Source organism: Myxocyprinus asiaticus, chromosome 23, assembly GCF_019703515.2.
Source record: "Myxocyprinus asiaticus isolate MX2 ecotype Aquarium Trade chromosome 23, UBuf_Myxa_2, whole genome shotgun sequence".
Classification (NCBI taxonomy): Eukaryota; Metazoa; Chordata; class Actinopteri; order Cypriniformes; family Catostomidae; genus Myxocyprinus; species Myxocyprinus asiaticus.
In genome coordinates this window covers 18821408-18840397 of record NC_059366.1, presented here as the reverse complement: position 1 = coordinate 18840397, position 18990 = coordinate 18821408, and the positions used below count along the sequence as shown (strand labels likewise).

Here is an 18990-nt window from a genome sequence, read left to right as displayed (position 1 = left end):
TAGGGGGGTTAAAATGGGAAAGGAGGAGACAGGAACCGGCTGAACAGTCAAATTAATATTTAATGTAAAATTAAAACATAAAGACAAAAAAACACAAACGCACACACGGCAGCTGCGTGTGGCTCTCTCTCTCTCTAACTGGCGCAACCGGCTGCCTTTATCCCTCTACTCGGTTGATTAGCCAGATTGGCCGCCCTCCTCCTCATCACACAGTGTAACAATGTTCTTATGATGGGTAAGAAGGAAGTGAGGAGCCGGATAAACAATCCAACGTAAATCTTTATTCTTGTACTCTTCAGTGTTACACACACAAATGTCTGCTTTTCAGCAGAACACTTTTCCACACACATACAGCTCTGCAGCTCATCTCTCTCTCCCCTCACTGCCATCTGGCTCGCTCTTAAAACCTGTCTCCATTCACACTGCAATGCCAAACATCTGTTAGAGACAACCATTGCCAGGTGATGATCCTTACCATTCTCCTCTCCTGATCTCGCTCTCCGTTCACAAGCCGGCGCTCAACCACGCCCCCACCACCACAACTATTTACAACAATGTTTATAACTGTATTTGTTTATATGATCATATGTGACAGAAAGCATCTCACTTTGCTGGGGCCTGGGATGGGAGGAGCTCCAGGTGAGGGGAGGGTTCCCACAGGCGAAGGTATGACTGGAGCAGCCAGTGGTGTTTGAGCAGGTGTGCTGGGTTCACTGCTGCTCATCTCTCCTGCAGAGGCTGAGCCAGGGCCCACCTTCACCCCCACTCCTGTCCGTGTTTGCTGAAAGAGAGCGACAGATCATTGACAACATGCTAATAACTCTTTTTATTGTTATTTATTGTGATAATGAAATACCAAAGAATCTTTTTCCAAAAACAAAATCCAAAGTATCCAATCATATAAAATTCTGAAATAACATTAATTTACAGTTTATGTGATCTAACTTAAGTGTCTAATTTGTGTTCACATGTAGTTGCCCCAAAAAGTATTTGAACACTTAAGTCACACTTAATCTAGGAATAAATCTGTGAATGTCATTGCATTAGATACAAAATATTAAACCATCTGTGGCATCTGTAAACAAGTGATGCTAGACTATTCCTCAGATCTACAATTTTATGAGCCATTTTTGCAATGACTTTTAACCAACTGGTCCCATAGTCATTTTAGTGGATGTATAAAGTAGAGTGGAAATGACTTAAAGGGATAGTTTGCCCAAAAATGTAATCCATATGATTCCAGTGGTTAAATCCTTATCTTCAGGAGCAATATGATAGGTGTGTGTGAGAAACATATCAATATTTAAGTACTTTTTTTACCACAAATCTCCACTTTCACTTTCACATTCTACTTTTTCTGTTTTTGGCAATTCACATACTTTGTGCATATTGCCCCCTACTTGTCTGGTCGGGGCTTGTCAAAGGTGGAGATTTATAGTAAAAAAGGACTTAAATGTTGATTTGTTTCTCACCCACACCTATCATAGTGCTTTTGAAGACATGGATTAAACCACTGGAGTCATATGGATTACTTTCATTCTGCTTTTATGTGATTCTTGAAGATTTAAAGATCTGGTCAGAATTCACTTGCATTGTATGGACCTTCAGAGCTGAGATATTCTTCTAAAAATCTTTGTGATCTGCAGAAGAAAAAAGACACGCATCTGGGAAGGCATGAGGGTGAGTAAATGATGAAAGAATTTTCAGTTTTGGCGAACTACCCCTTTAATGCTAATATTAATTGTTCTTCATTTTGAACAGTATATCTATTGTTTCTAAATAAACCTATATCATTTATATATTTCTGGCATTTTCCACCTTTATTAGATATGAAAGTGGAGAGGGAGCAACTGGGATCGGGATATGACTAAGAGTCAAAATGACCTGTGATGGTACTGCACTATATATTGGAGCACTGCCCACACAGCTACAGCTTCAATTTCAAGTGTGACTTAAGTTTCCATATAATTTTTAGGGCAACTGTACACACACAAACAAACACACATAGTCACGAAACACTGCTGAACACAAAGCTCCACTGATAATATCCTCATCTACAAACCTTCTTTCACATTATCTATCAAAAACACACACACACACACACACACACAAATGAGAAATACAGGCCACAGGACTGAGCTCACCTTAGGCCTTCTGGCCGTGGTCTGAGGAGATAAGACATGTACACAGACATAAGATAAGGAAAGAAGAATCAAGAAGAAACAGGAGAGAGCACACAAATACTGAAGATTAGCAACAGAAAAGAGAAACATGCAGCACAATTCAAGGAATATTCTGGGTTAAAAACTAATGAATCTGCATGTATTGCATGCTGTTGATTACTACAGTTGTGCACTGGCCCCATTGGCTTCCATTGTAAGTGCATATCTTCCAACACATTTTTTGTTTGCTTTTACAAACAGAGGTACAAGCCAAAATTATTTTCTGTGGTAACTGACAGAAAAAAACAGATCCTGGTGATTTAGTTTAATGAGTTTTTATCCCTGAATATTCTTTAAATGGTGCTGCAGAATTACGTTGAATATTCCTGGTCACAATAGTGAAAATGTGTCTGTGTGTACCTCAGTGAACCAACTTTACATGTTTCTCTCTTTGTAAGTTGTTTCTTGTCCCTAAAAAATACATTAATTTTTGCAGATAAATGCTCAAGCACTAATCCACGACTCTCGGGCTATGTATCTGCCCGTGGAGCACAACGCCTGGCACCAATTGTTAACATGTACACTGTACACTTGTACACCAATTGGACAAAATAGTACACTCACTTACATATGCAAATACATACAAGCATGCACGCCCATACAAATATACAAACTCAGATCTGTATTTTTATACAAAGAATAGCCTAATAGTATTCACAATTATTCCAGCACAGACAAACTATTCTGCACTTATTTATTTATTTTTTTGGAAACACATACACAGTGGAATGTTTAGAAATTATATGACAGTTACATAAGTTATAAATGATGGTATCTGATTATATTTATACAGTATATATATATATATATATATATATATATATATATATATATATATATATATATATATATATGCTTCTTAGTTACACTGTTTTATCAAGAGAACACAATGTACTACTCAATCAACATTTTTTGGCACAAATAAAAAAAATTAGAAAGAAAATTAAAACTATCTATTACATGTAGTAAAATACCAATGGTTCAACATCCCCCCCACCACCCCCCATCCAAACAAAAACACATACAAGTTAGACAAAAAACAAAGGAGCATTCTGCATGCCACAGAAATAGTAAACACAGATTTACACTTTTGTACCTTACGAGTCGTAGGAGTCTGTCTCATATTGTCGGTTGGAGAGAAAAAACACACAAACAGGTGTGCGTGCGCACACACACACGAGACGCAGAGAGTGAGTAGGGAGAAAGATTCAGTCACATTAACAGAAAAGCAAGCTTAGAGCAGGCCAAGCTTACATCAAGCCACAAACATACTCATACAGCATTCAGCAAGTGATAGCCACAAACTCACACACACACACACACACACACACACACACACACAGCGACGTTGTTGCAGGTCTTCTCTGCTGCAGCTAAAATCTCCCTTGTCTTTTTCCTGAAGGGATTAAATACTTTTCTTCAAACAAGAACAAAGGCATCTAAAGCCCCTTGTCTCTGCATTACTCTTATTACAATGCTGTCATTCCTCTTTAGGCTCCAATGAACAGTAGCCATCTCTCTGTGTCTGCATCCATTTCTCACTCTCTCCTGCTCTTTCCACTTTTATGCACTCAATGCCGCTCTGTTGTGCCAACGGCTGCCTACCAAGTACATTACATCACTAGACAAACACCCCTCCCTTCAGACAGAGACAGAGAGAGAAAGGCTTTAACAAAAGAGGAGAAGAAGGGGGTGTAGGGAGGGTTTGAAACGATGGGAGTCTGACCTGTATCCTAGCAACGCTCCACTAGTGTCTCTCTATGGGCTCTCAAGTCCACAGTAGTAATAAGATTAAGTCTGAGCATGAGTGTGGGAAGCCAACCATTTTTTACAGGTCAATAACCATGACAGACATATAAAAAAATTAAAAAATAAAGATTGTGGTCAATCTTGTGATTTTTTTCTTTTTCAATGCCACTTTCGTCAACTTTTACATTTGGTACCTCCCAATCATGAACATCTGGCTATACATCCTTGCTACTTCCTTACCTCTTCTTGGAAATCAATTGGTTAAGTTAATAGTATACTTGAACACTTGTATACTGTACTTGTATGGCTAATCCTAGAACAATTAAATGTGCTTTTCTGTATTTTAAATGCATTACTACACTTTTTGAGAGCAGATGCATCACTATTTGAGCATCCATTACAGAAAAGCAGGTAGTGGGAGGGGAGAGGAAAAGATGGAGTGCTAGAGAAGAGAGACAGATTGATATATATCACATTACAGCTCTGCAAGAGAGAAAAGTGATGTGTAGTAGAAAACAGAGAGAGGAATCGAAGGGTAAACAAGGAAAACAAAACGTATAAATAACCCAGGCCCTTCTCTATCTTCTCTGTTTATTTCAAAACAATGTCCATTTGGCTATATCACGTCATATCCATTCCCTGTATTTATCACACACCACCAGAGGTCTTTCCATTCACAATACTTATTAATTGTAAATTACACTGTAATGCATGCTTTTATCAATCAATCATTGCTAGTCTTCTTTGTCTAGTTCCTACATTCACTCACTGCACTGTATTAAATATTTCTAGTATACTTGTCTAGTAGGGGAGAGTGGGGCACAAACTAACACTTTTTGATTTTCTTAAGTTTGTGTAAATGCACTTGGGGTTCAATTAAAAAAAAAATCACATTAATTTAACACGTGTCTGGTACAAATTTTTGGACTTGTTTCATGAATACAGCGTAGATTTTTTTGCCATCTGCCTGGAAAAAGTGAATGTTACAACATGCTCCATAGGCAGGGCACTTTGTAACAGCTGGGGGGTACAATGTAACATGACCATTATGACAGCTTAAAATCCCCCTCTAACAACTATATCTGATCTAATTAAAATAAACAGAAGAGAAATTAAAATATTATGTCAGTGTAAGCCATTTATTAACTTTGGCATATATTTTATAGCAATCATTTTGACACTTGACAATAAATAAAAAACAAAGCCACAGCATTGGCCAAAATAATGCATGGATTGATCACACACACACACACACACACACACACACACACACACACATACACACACACACACACACACTGTAAGGTGAATAATGTAAATTACATAAACTAGCATACAGTTTGTTCTAATTTGGGCACACTGTAACACAACGTGGCCCGTCAGCACAACTTGGATTTTAAACCTGGCTCGTCACTTCTGCTGGCAAGCTAAGCATTAAAAGACTATGTAAGATGCTAGCTAACAGATTGGAGATTAAAATGATACCAAGTTTGCCTCGTTTTAAATAAACACTAAAAACAGAAATGAAAATGTACTTTTGTGTGAATTTTTACTTTTGAACTTTTGGCAATATCTTCCAAAGTTTTTTTAATTTTTCCGCAATTTGTTTTCTCTACACAGTGTTAATATGCAACAAGTAAACAAATGAAGTTTTGTCTTACCAGCGTGTGTGGAAATGTTTAAACCATGTGTTAAAACTAGCCTCGCGTTAGTTTGTGCCCCGCTCTCACTTGGTTTTAGATTACCTAAAGGAATATTCCGGATTCAATACAAGTTAAACTCAATAGACAGCATTTGATTACCACAAAAATGTATTTCAACTCGTCAAAATGTTTTCTTTAAAAAAAAAAAAGCAAAAATCAAGGTTAAAGTGAGGCACTTACAATGAAAGTGAATGTGGCCAATTTTTTGGAGGGTTTAAAGGCAGAAATGCGAAGCTTATAATTTGATAAAATCACTTACATTAATTCTTCTGTTCAAACACATGTATTATTTGAGCTGTAAAGTCATTTTAGGGCCGTTTTAGGGTTTGTCATTACGTCGTCATGGTAAAGAAGATAACTGGATTTAACTTTAGGCAGAAAAAGTTAGTAAGCAATTTTATCACACTAAAATCATGTTACCATGCATATTATTTACGTCTTGTGGCGATACTTTTGAAACAGTGAATATTTTAAAGTTTACAGATTGACCCTATTTACTTCAATTGTAAGTGTCTCACTGTAACCCAGATTAGTGCTTTTTTTAACGAAAAGGAGGGGAAAGTCTAAATAAATGTTTGTTGTAATCAACATACAGTATTCCCTTTGCAGCAAATGTTGGCCAGAAGTTTGCAGCTCTTCACCGGTAGTGGTGAACCTGCAGAAAACCGACAATGAAGGGTTTGCTGCAAAGCTCATTTGCATGTGAATATCACGAGTAGCGAATTCACGGAAAATTTGCGGCAAGTTTGCTGCAAGCTTCCCATATCACTCTCAACTCTTTTTCACTCACTCACTTGCTTGGTCTTTCTCACATACATAAACCAAACATAAAACATATTTTCAGCATGCATATTGACAGGGTTGAGTGGATTACTTTAAGAAAGTATTCCGCTCTCTCTTAAATGCATTCAGTAAATTATTCCGAATACATCAAATAAAAAGTAACATATTCAGAATACAAGAATATTTTAGAATACATATTTATAAAGGCAAGGCACAATTGGAGAAATTAAGCGTGATATGTAACTATCTTATCTGATGTGCTACACCTCCAGTTTTCTAGTTTCTTTAAATTAGAGGTGGAGTTGGACTCTAATGTTTTTCTTTATGGAAGGCAGAAGACAAACAGAAGTCATTTTGGGGTCAACTACATTATTTTAATATTTTAACAGGTTATTCTTTTTCTTCACCCATTATTTGATTGGACTGACAAAGAATAATACATTTTGACACAAAATTAGATAAAAAATAAATAACACATTTCTGAGATGATAACTCGATGCCATAAAATAGTGAGGTCATGTGACAACTTGCTTGCATATTTCCATATTTAGGCCGATTTATTAATTTAGTTTTCTATCTCTTTTATTACCAACACTTTTTTGGGGGGTGCTTTTGATTCTTTTACTCATCCTTTGTTTTTTATTATTACTTTATATATATATATATATATATGTGTGTGTGTGTATATATATATATATTTGTGAATCACTTCATATGAGATGTTTTTTAAAAAGTGAGAAATAATATTAATATGCCTGTATGTTACAAAACAGTATGTCACACTGAACTAGCCTCCCATATGTCTATAAGCCACAAAATTACTTTCTCCCATATTTTACCTAGTCATATTATTGCCGTTAATAACTGCTATTTCTCAACAGTTCTGTAAGTTTCTGATGTGGATGTGACTCACTAAATGCTTATCGTGAGCCATCCGTCTTTACTCCACCTTCAGAAGCCGCATCTGCAGCTACATAAATGTATATACACAGCAACAATCGCGGGAAACAATGTATCATGCACACAAATGTTGTTTTTGTGGACAAAAATTTGCCGACTGCTGCAAAGCTGACATCGTACTGATTGTTAAGATGCGTCGATGCGGTTGCCAGATATTAAATCCAGGAATCATTATACATGAATAAGACGTTGCATTTCTATTCTTTAGTATCCCAAAAATACAATCCACGATTCTTTGATTTTAACCCGCGATTGTGTTTTCAAATCAGCCCAATTTTGCATGAAACCTTGGCAAGGCTGCAGTCACGTGCTGCCGCTGATCTGGGGAAGAGAGAGCAATACGCGTTTGCAGCTCACACATCTGCGATGCTCAGAGAAACTCTTCAGAAAACAATCAAGTTTCTCACTTGATTGACAAGAATTATTTTCTTTATGCCTTATTTTGTGGTCATTGTGAGAGAAGTACTCTAAAAGTATTCTAACAACATTTCATAAAGTAACTGTATTCTGAATACAAGTGCTTAAAAATGTAACAGGGGCTGAATACAGTTACTTCATTTTTGTATTCTGAATACGTAATGCCATTACATGTATTCTGTTATAGCCAACCCTGCTTATTGATAATATACACTTAAAAGCAGTCATGGAAAAACACTGCCATCCAGCTAGCAAAGCACTAGCAAATTTGAATAAATGTACAAAAATAAATAGATATACAAACAAACATGCAGCATGAATATGCATAAACAGGCACACAAACACTCAGATGATGTGCTTGTTGTGTGATGCCATTCAGTAGAGCTATTTAATGTTGAAATTGCTATGGAAACAGAAGTTAGAGAAACATGCAGCACCTTTTTGGGTTTGGTTCCTCGCTGCACACTCAGACAGAGGAGAAAGAGGTGAGAGATTAAAGTTTGATCAGTCAGTGTGCTTGTAAGGAGAAGTGAATGAAGACCACAGTATCTTACATACAAACACACCAAGTTTCTCACATATACAATATATATGTATTGAACAGTAAATGTAATAAACCAGAAAGACTGAGATCATGCATGTCTGAATTAGAGAGTGAAGGTTTAGGGAAAGAGGGAGCGCAAGCTCAAATGTGTCCAAGCAATGTAGAATGTGGAATCAGAATTAGGGTTCAATGAGGGATTGAGAAACATGGCACACTTCTACAGACAGTACAGAATGTGGAATATTTCCTGATTTCAGATGGCCAAAGAGTGTAACTATACAGTACCTCCCTCTGGTGGAATGGAAAGGTAATGCACAATACTTCAAAAGCAAAATAGTCTCAATCTCAAGATGGTACACCCTCAGGCCGCCAACTGTCTTTTCACTGATTGTCTGATGCATATTGCTTACGAAAATCAGAAGAGCTGGCCGAAATCACAAGCTCCCAGGGCAGTCGTCAAGGGGGGGACAACCTGTGACAAAGGGGTCTAAGGTTCTCTATTATTTAGTCTACACAGTGGCCCTGCAAAGCTGGTCCTGGATCTCGATGTTGCGTCCGCAAGGTAACTGGGCTGAACGCAACCTTATAATAAGCACTCTCGAGGTTGAACTAATCACTGGATTTTCCAGGTTAGTGGCACTAAATGTTTGAATATATATATATAGCAAATAAAGCAAATAATAGCAAATGAACTACATATACATGAGCAGAATCTAGGTCTTTCAAATAATCGGTACTTATCACTCTTAGGTGGACAGAAATTCAGATTTCAGAGAATTCATGTAGGCCTATTATTTTGGTATCAACATTTTCATATAAACTCACCCCTAACTGACACATTAAATCAAAACAAACAGTGACTGGTCGATTTTCATGTCAGTCAGACAGACCAAGGGCCTGTTAAGCTGAGATGGCCCACTTGTATTTAAATGAATATGAGAAATTAGAACACCCAATATGGTGGGTGTAGAAAAGAAAGTCCCGCCTTACAGGTAAAAGATTTAAATGCCTTTTAGAAACAGACATCACCTGTCAGTTAACTCGAAAACGGGCATGTGCATTAGCTAAATCTGCCTGAAAAATAGCGTTTTAGCATGATTTGAGCTAGCAAAGCACATTTTATGATACCACTGTAATCAGGTTTTACTGAAATATATCAGTAAACATATACTGACATATACTGTTTTGTAGATTTCAGTCCTTCTCCCTTCAAAAAGATAGTACCTATACTTGTATGCTGCTTGAAATGAGAAAAAATAGAAAATAACTTGCTGGGAGCGTTCCCAAGATGGCCACCGAGTGAACTGACTTGCCTTGAACGGGACTTTGGACATTCAGACCTTTCCTATCTAAGTGGGCAGTTAATGAACAGAATAAACTACAATGTGGACCAAACTTTATGCTGATAGTTAGACGTCTGGCTATGTGAGTCTAAACATACGACTGAAGTTTATAGGAAACAAATATTAAACAAACACACACACAGTCTCTCACAAACACAAGTACAAATGCAAGAGTGCATTCTTCATGTTAGACACCCTCTCCTCACTCACCACTTTGTTTGACTTAGGGCCTTCAATTATCTCTGTGAAGGAAAGATAAAATAAGATCATTACACTTTTAGGCAGACAACATGTCTCTAAGCACATAAGTGCCTCTGTGTTATGAAACTGTGTGTCTACCTCGCTTGGGCACTTTGGAGATGGCAGCTTCAGGGGTGTCAGGAGATGTTGTGTCTGCTCCATCTTCTACTAGCTGAATCTGCAAGTGGTAGAAAATAACACTGATTTCCAAGAACTCCACAGACAAAGATTTACACATTTTCATGTTATTGTTTATATATAAGCAATATGGGGTACCTGTGATTGGCGTACAAATATTCCATGGTTCTCCTGACAGGTGAAATATCGTTTGCCCTGCACGGTGCCATCATTCTTGCCTTTAGGCTCTTCTAGAATGACTCCCACCCATTTTCCCAAGGCAAAGAGTGTGTTTCCAATATAGGCCACAGTCCCTCGATGACCTTTACCAATGACCTCAATCAGAGAGCCTACCTTCACAGGCCGCCCACCTCCATCTGAACTCATCCTGCTGCTGGTGGTGGTGGTCTGAAGACAAAAGAGAAAAATTCTTTAAATGACACAAAGAACTTCTGGTCACATCCAGAAAATGGCAGATTTTGTTGGACTTTAAATTGTAAAACAACAGATATATAGTTCAAAATTAAGACAAATGTATTATGACACTTTCTGGTTCTCAGACGTTAGTGGAGCATGTCCATAGTTAATGTGATGAACTACACCTTTGATTATTCTGCTTGGACATCTGTGAGAACTTGAGGGGAACCGTCTTCACACATCCAGTAAAATTACTTTGGGGTCAGTTGGCAAAAAGTAATTGCTCTAGAATAATTTGTTTGCAGATGCCACTTGGTTTCATATTTTGTTTTCTATAGCAATGGCATTCAAACATTTCAAGTTTGACTTTAAGTGTTCAAAAGTGTCCAAATACTTTTTGGGGCCACTACTGTGTATTGTATTGAATTAGGCGATCTGAGGGAGTTGAACCCCTTTGTAGGCCCCTCATTAAGTAGCTGAAAAAGTCTCTCATCTCTTCCAGATTATGTACATACAAGCTATTTAGAAACTCTCGGACCAGAGCTCATGGTTAAAAAAAAAAGTAAGAGATGCAGACTTAACTGATCCTTACTGCAGTAGATGAACTCAGAAAGTACAGCACTATTACCAGCACAAACTCAGACACACACCAAAGGCTGGTCCTTAGAGACTCGCTCTATTTCACTTCCATTTAGAAATTTAAATTCTCTTTTCTAATCACACAGATGCTGAGGCCCAAAATTAGTTTTATTTTTTCAAATACACTAAAAATAAGCACTGGCAACATAAAGGTCAAAAGCTAAGGCACAATATTTTCAGTGTTGAGATATATTGTGTTCTGAGGTTACATTCTTAGGTTACAATCGCACAATAGAAAGAGAACACAATGATAGATCTGACCTCTCAAAAACAGAACACTATTCATAGACTGACAGCAGCTCACTGCAACGTGACTTATTCATTCATTACACTTAGATTAATTTAATGAAATAAAGTCTCATGTAAAATAAGCTAAGTGCAAAGGTACACAAGAGTTTTGGAAAACTGACTTGTGACTCAGCAGAATTTCATCACTGAGTCACTAAGGGTGGAAAGTGTGTGGGTTCAGGAATGTCATTCTTGTTGTGGATTTTTACATTCTGTAGAGCTCGTTAAGAGCATTAAGTAAAATCTAAGAATTATAATGATTTGAAGGACTGGAAGCTTAAATGGCAGAGCTTTTACATATGTGTCATGTAACATTCTCTTAAAGACACCATGAAACTGCTTGACAAGTGAAGTCAAAAATCAAAAAGCGCAGGACAAAAGTCAGTGTAGTGAAAGATGAGTCATCAATATCTCTGGTCCATTTCTAGAAATACACAGACTGCACTGAAATGTGTGTCTCTGCTGTTAAATGTATTGTATATTTTAAATATGTGTATACATGGACTGAGAGCCACTAATTTTTTATTTCAATTCATTTATTTCACTTCGGTATTGATATGTGAAAATTTTATATATTTACAGTAACTGTATATCTGATTGTATATTTGACCCATTGTACTCCACTGTCTCAGTAAAATCTTGAACTGTATATATATATATATATATATATATATATATATATATATATACAGTTGTGACAGCGGAAGCGGAAGCTGGATAACAACCCACGTAAGCTTTTGTTTTCACACTTTCCAGATTTGCACCACAGTTGTGCTTTTTAGCACAACATGAATGTATGCACACACAATCACTCCGCTGCGTGTGTCTCTCTCCCCACCGGCAGGCTGGACACCATTTTTATCCCTCTCCAGCACTCACTGTAACACAGAACAGCTGTTAGAGATAATTTCCCACAGGTGTCAATCCTTACTGTTCTTCCTCTCCCAGCCTCACTCTCCACAGACGTTGCTCGGCCACAGCCACATCACCACATACTCCCATCACCCCAACTCAGGCTGGGGAGCCATCCAGCCTGTGACTTATTCCCCCACCCCCTCCCCGCCCCCATTTCTTGAGAGGAAATCCGCCACAGCCATCTGCACCACCAGCCTAAGGACCACCTCGAACTTAAAAGGCTGGAGAGCCAGATACCAACAGGTGATCCGTGCATTGGCATCCTTCATGCAATGGAGCCACTGGAGCGGGGCATGGTCCGAACAGAGGGTGAAAGCACACTCCAACAGATAGTACCGGAGGGTGAGGAACACCCACTTAATGGCCAAACACTCCTTCTCTATCGTGCTGTACCTAGTCTCCCTCAGAGTTTGCGACTAATGTACAGCAATGTCCCACCATCTGGGACAGTACCACTCCCAAACCCCTGTCCGATGCATCCGTCTGCAAGATAAAAGGGAGAGTGAAGTCAGGAGAGTGCAATAATGGCCCACCACAAAGAGCAACTTTCACCTGCGTGAATGCCTGCTGACACGGCTCCGTCCACTGGACCGGATCTGGTGCCCCCTTTTAGTGAGATCAGTCAGCGGGCTGGTGGCGGTCGAATAATTAGGCACAAACCTATGATAATAGCCAGCCAGCCCCAGGAACTGTCTCACCTCCTTTATGGTCTTAGGTCTTGGGCAGACTGCAATCAATGCGGTTTTATCAATTTTGGGCCGCACCTGCCCGTGACCCAAGTGGAAGCCCAGATTCCACCCACCCAATTGCACACTACTTTGGGTTTGCCTTGAGTCCCGCTTATCTAAACAACCTCAGGCAGCGGCGTAAGCAGTGCGTGGTCTGAGGATTCGGTCCATGAGCCAATGAAACATAGGGGCTACGAACAAACTGAATGGAAGCATCACGAATTGGTGTAATCTGAACGGTGTGGAAAATGCCGTCTTTTCACAGGATATGGGAGTTAAGAGGATCTGCCAATGTCCCTCCGTTAAATCCAGTGTCGAATAAAAGCGAGCCGCGCCTAACCGATTGAGCAGTTCATCAATCCGAGGCATTGGGTACGCATCAAATTTAGACACTGCATTGACCTTTCTATAATCCATACAGAACCGGACTGAACCATCAATCTTTGGAACCAGCACCACTGGGCTGGTCCAGTCACTGTGGGATTCTTCTATTACCCCCATATCCAGTATATCCTTTAATTCTTCCCAAACCACTTCTTTTTTGTGCTCGGGTAATCGGCAGGGACAACTGCGTACCACTACCTCTGGGGTCATTTCGATATGGTGCTCTATGAGATTCATACGACCGGGAAGAGGCGAGAACACGTCGGAGAATTCTCCTTGCAACCTGGCAATCTCTGTGACTTGTGATGGTGAGAGGTGGTCTCCACAAGTGACTGGGGTGACTCGATCGGTGGCTTTTAAATTCACCTCTGGTCCGAGCACCTCCCTCTCCACAACCACCATTGCCATAGTCACAGGGACTGCCTTTCTCCATGGTTTTAGTAGGTTGAGATGGTCAATCTGACGTGATCAACCTCTATCCGTTCGTTTCACCTCATAATCGATTTCCCCAACTCGCCGTGTGACCTCAAATGGTCCTTGCCACATGCCGAGAAATTTAGAGCTCAATGTGGGGAGCAGTACAAGAACTTTATCTCCCGGTGTAAATTCCCGTAGCCGAGTACCCCTATTATCCAGCCGGCATTGACGTTCTTGAGCCTGGAGCAAATTCTCCTGTGTCAATTGCTACAGTGTGTGGAGTTATGCTCTCAGGTCAAGAACGTATTGAATTTCGTTTTTTCTGTTTGAAGGTACCTCCTCCCAATTTTCCCGTAGGACATCGAGCACGCTGCGCGGTCGACGCCCGTACAATAATTTGAATGGGGAGAACCCCATGGAGGCTTGCGGGACCTCTCGTACTGCAAATAATAGGGGCTCAAGCCACTTGTACCATTTTTGAGCATCTTGGTGCATGAACTTAAGATTCCTTTTCTTTAGTGTCTGATTAAATCGTTCGACTAAGCCATCTGTTTGGGAGTGGTAAACGCTGGTCCGAATCGATTTATTCCCCAATAATTCGTACAGTTCACGTAGTGTAAGTGACATAAATGTAGTGCCCTGATCAGTGAGGATTTCTTTCGGAATCCCCACTCGGGAGATTATTCTAAAGAGTGCCTCCGAAACACTTCATGCTGAGATGTTGCGCAGAAGCACTGCTTCCGTAAATCGCATTGCATAGTCCACCAGAACCAACACACAACGATGCCTGCATGCCATCCACTCTAATGGCCTGACGAGGTCCATGCCAATTCTTTTGAAGGGGACCTCAATCAATGGAAGGGGGCGCAATGGCGCATTTTGGGTGGCCGCGGGATTCACCAGCTGACATTCACGGCATGCCGCACACCACCTGCGAACATCCCTGCGAATGCCCGGCCAGTAGAAATGGGCCATCAGACGGTTTAGTGTTTTTTTTCCTGCCCTAAGTGACCCGCCATCAGATTATGATGTGCCATCTGGAATAGCATTTCCCGAAGGCTCTTCGGTATTAACAATTGGGTTATATCCTCCTTTGTCTAAGTTTCCTGCATCACTTGTTACAACCGATCCTTAATAATCGAAAAATACAGGTATGAGAGTGCAATGTCTGGCTGGAGGCGTTGACCATCAATCACTTTCACTTGGTCAAAGGTGTGCCTAAGGGTCTTGTCTCACGTCTGCTCCAGAGGCAAATCCCCTGCAGGGAATCCTCTATGGGTGTGGGAAGCCAAGGCTTCCCTCTCCCTTGTGTCATCCTGATGTGGAGCTGATGAAGATGGCCCCGGCACCGGTGAATAGGAACAGGGTGAGGGGAAGGAGAGAGGGAGGGAGGAGAGAGGGAGAGAGAGAGAAGAGGGCTCGCTGGTTCCCGAATACACCGGCATATGGTCCTTAGCCAACTGGGCTGCCTCATCCAGAGACGCCTGGTGGTGGCACTGGACCCACTCCACTGACCCTTTCGGTAGCCGGGCGATGAACTTTTCCAGTACCACCAGATCAATTACGGCCTTGGCGTTGTGTTGTCCGTCCAGCAGCCATCTCCAGAGCTGTTGGGAGAAGGTGAACGGGCGGCCATGCTCACCAAGCGTCAAGGTGACTCACTTCAAATCCTCATACGCTAGGAGGTTGTCGACCAGAAGTTGATGGGCCGCGAGTTGGGCTACCCCAGTCAGCAGTGGCAGTAGGCGGACTGCCAACTGGGTGTTCGGCCACTTCCACGCCTCAGCCATCCACTCAAACAGCTCGCTGTAGGCCTCAGGGTCATCTTGCGGTCCCATCTTAGCGAGCATGGACGTGGTCGTGGCTGGGGTCACGGTGGAAGACCCCTCCTAGGGTACTAAGCTCAGTAACACCTGCCGGTCCTCTGCTTGAGCCTGGACCAGTGCATGGAACCGCTGCTCCTGTTCCATGCGTAGCTCAAGCAGGGCCTGATGTTGAGCCTGATGGATGCCGGTGAGGGTCTTGATCAGCTTGGCGAAGGGTGAGGACTACATGACGGCGTAAACTTCCCCCAAACGCCCAGGTTTCAGCACCAGTGTGACAAATTCTCTGACTTTCTTGTGAAGGAGGAAGCGGGAGCCGGATAACAATCCACATAAGCTTTTATTTTCATACTTTCCAGCTTTGCACCACAGTTTGCTTTCCAGCACAACATGAATGTATGCACACACAATCACTCTGCTGGATGCATCTCTCTCTCTCTCCCCTCCTGCAGTCTGGACCCCCTTTTTATCCCTCTCCAGCTCTCACTGTAACATAGAACAGCTGTTAGAGATAATTTCCCACAGGTGTCAATCCTTACCATTCTTCCTCTCCCGGCCTCGCTCTCCACAGACATCTCTCAGCCACGCCCACATCACCACAACAGTATATATATTTAAAGAGACATGGTTTGCCCAATGCATTGTCTGCTTTCTGGAGATATATGTTTTGGATGTAGACACAATTTTTGTCCATACACAATATATGCATTATACCATACTGTATATTTTTAATATATTTGAGGTATTATCCTCTTCTGTTTTGCCAGACAACAACATGATCTCTTACAATCCACAACAAAACTGCATGGAATAAGTTCACATTAATAAATAAACACACACACACATTCAGAGAAAGAGAGAGAGAGAGAGAGAGAGAGCATTACAGTCTAAAAGTAACTAACAGTACATTTCAACTGGGATTACTGTATATATGATAGACCTAATTAGAGTTTTGAGAAAGGGCAAAAAATATTTACTGTGTCTGATTTTATAAAACTTATGTAAGGTAAGTTGTGACAGTTTGGGCCTCATCATGTCATGCGTTTGTACCAAAAAACAGAAACAAAAAAACAATCAAATAAATAATTATAAATAAATAATAATAAATAAGGTCTATTTCTACTACTTAGCTATTACATCATCAGATGACATCAGACTGTTTCAGTTCAATCCAATCGTTTTGTTATGTGTTACTCAGCAAATTTCTCAAAAATTGCATTGCTCTGTTACTGGGCTTGCTCTATGACTGCCTCATACACAAAAACACACATTGCAATAGATTGTAGCAGTTTTGATATAAGCAAACAGCCAACAGCTGGGCCAGACATATTATAGAACTAATTTACCCCATGCATGCTCTCGCCCGACACTACACATGCTACAACACCTGCATGTCCTCACTCTCACATCATAAACAACTGCTCAGAACTAATAACTATATACGAAATAGAATGTCACTAATTCTGCTTTAATATTTATGTAAAAAAAGACATATCTATGATAAACAGTGTGAGACTCAAGGTGTCAGAGCGTGTCCACTGTCACTCACCCTGCTGTAAGTGTATCTTTTCATCTGAGACATGCTGCTGCAGTGTCGTGGTTGACAACTGTTCCTTGCTTCAAAAACCAGTACAGTCTATACCCCCCACTACCTCCCAGTCTGTCTCTATTTCTCTATCTCCACCTAACTCTCACCACACATCACTCATCCCTTTGTCCATACGATTCGTTTCAGAGATGTGCGGTTTGGTCCAGATCCAACAGAGGCACAGTAACCCAGACTGAACCCCAGGAGAGGACACTGAGAGGATAAGAGTCACCGGAAGAGGTGTGAGCTTGGATGAACAAGCAGATATGACTGAGCATATGAGTTCTCAGTGCAATCCTGGCATTAAAATGAATTAGTGAGAGGTGTGTGTATAAGTCTGTCTGACTGATCTGTGTTTTAGGTGAGTGTGAGAAGAGTGCAACTGCTAATGTCTGTGCTGCCTTCTGCAGGAGAGCAAAAGAGGCAGAACTGGGTCCTAAAGCCCTCCAACAGTGAATAATAGTCAAACTTACAGATTTCATATGAAAATTTCTCCTTGGGTGATTTTTACGAAACCTATTTAGAAAATGTCCTGGTCCTATTTTACTACAAAATCAAAAGAAACAAATAAGAAATTATATTTAGCATACAAAAATGAAGCCTATTTTAAGAGTTTAGAATTTTTACACTGTGACATTATTTTCATGACCATTACACACACATTTTACCTCCCAATTCTCATTACTGCAATGCAAAAATATGGTCATTATAATATTCTCATTACAGCATTTGAACATGTGAAAAAATCACCTTTGGTGTTGCCTTTAATTTTCTGTGATTTTAATTCATTGTACAACAACAGCATTGTTGTACTGTCCTGAAAATAATGTCACAATGCAAAAAATAGTAATGGTCCTGAATATAAGCTTAATTTTGTAATGCAAAATATAATTTAATCTTTGCTTTGTATTGATTTTGTGTTAAATATGAGCAGAACATTTTTCTGACAGCTTTTGTGAGAATCACCCTTTTAGTTTGACAAAAAGAGATCTTGTATACATATACCAGTAGACACGATAAACCGGTAGAAATTTGACAACCAGTATACATTTTCGATTATTGTCTCTATCACGGTTACGCAAAATCGCCACCGTGTGGCAAGAAATGTGCACCTCATTCGATTCACGTTACACATACACAGTACACGTTCTGTCGGAGAAATGGAGGAGGAAGGCGGAGCGGTTTCACGTGACACTGAGAGAATTGTTGAAATTCAGAAATCTCTGGAGCATACAAGTGCACACCAGTCCAGCAGGCTTCCCATTTGCGCTCCAGACACAGGAGAGCGCAGAGCAAGATGACTAGCGCTACTCAGTACGGTTTCTCTCAATAATGCGGCACAAACCACAAAATGTACGTGACCCATTTTAATTCTACTGAGATTTATATATTTTTTTTAAACATCTAGACAGCCTGACATTTTAACCACCACTTACGAGGGAAACAGCTAAAACAATGTGTCATGCATCAACAATTATATGTCATGGGTTTTTTTAAACTACACATCATCACCCTTAATAAAATTCTGTTTGAATGATGTTAGATATCAGGAAACAAATCATCCATGTTTGTCTTCAGATATTCAAATATTCTCTACAGAGATTCCTTAAATCATTAAGAGCCTAATAAAGTGTTTATTTTTGTTGGATATTTTTTTACTTGTGTATTATTTCCTTTTTTTCATTGCTTGGAGAACTTGTCGAGATTTTTTTT

At 40.1% G+C, this 18990-nt stretch overlaps 1 protein-coding gene across 3 annotated transcripts in view; it reads right to left on the bottom strand.

Annotated features, from left to right (window-relative positions):
• dctn1b (dynactin 1b) overlaps nt 1–18990 on the bottom strand; it is a 55855-nt gene that overhangs the window by 21837 nt on the left and 15028 nt on the right. The window contains exons 1-8 of one of the 3 annotated variants that reach the window (XM_051652138.1): nt 17239–17500; nt 10238–10486; nt 10061–10139; nt 9932–9963; nt 8272–8292; nt 3319–3336; nt 2145–2165; nt 608–781 (exon numbers count right to left, since the gene is read on the bottom strand). In XM_051652138.1, coding sequence (XP_051508098.1) covers nt 608–781; nt 2145–2165; nt 3319–3336; nt 8272–8292; nt 9932–9963; nt 10061–10139; nt 10238–10486; nt 17239–17271 — 627 coding nt within the window. In that variant the 5' untranslated portion in view covers nt 17272–17500. Of the gene's footprint in view, nt 1–607; nt 782–2144; nt 2166–3318; nt 3337–8271; nt 8293–9931; nt 9964–10060; nt 10140–10237; nt 10487–17238; nt 17501–18990 lie in introns of those variants that run through there. The other 2 variants (XM_051652141.1, XM_051652140.1) reach the window with 2 other exon arrangements.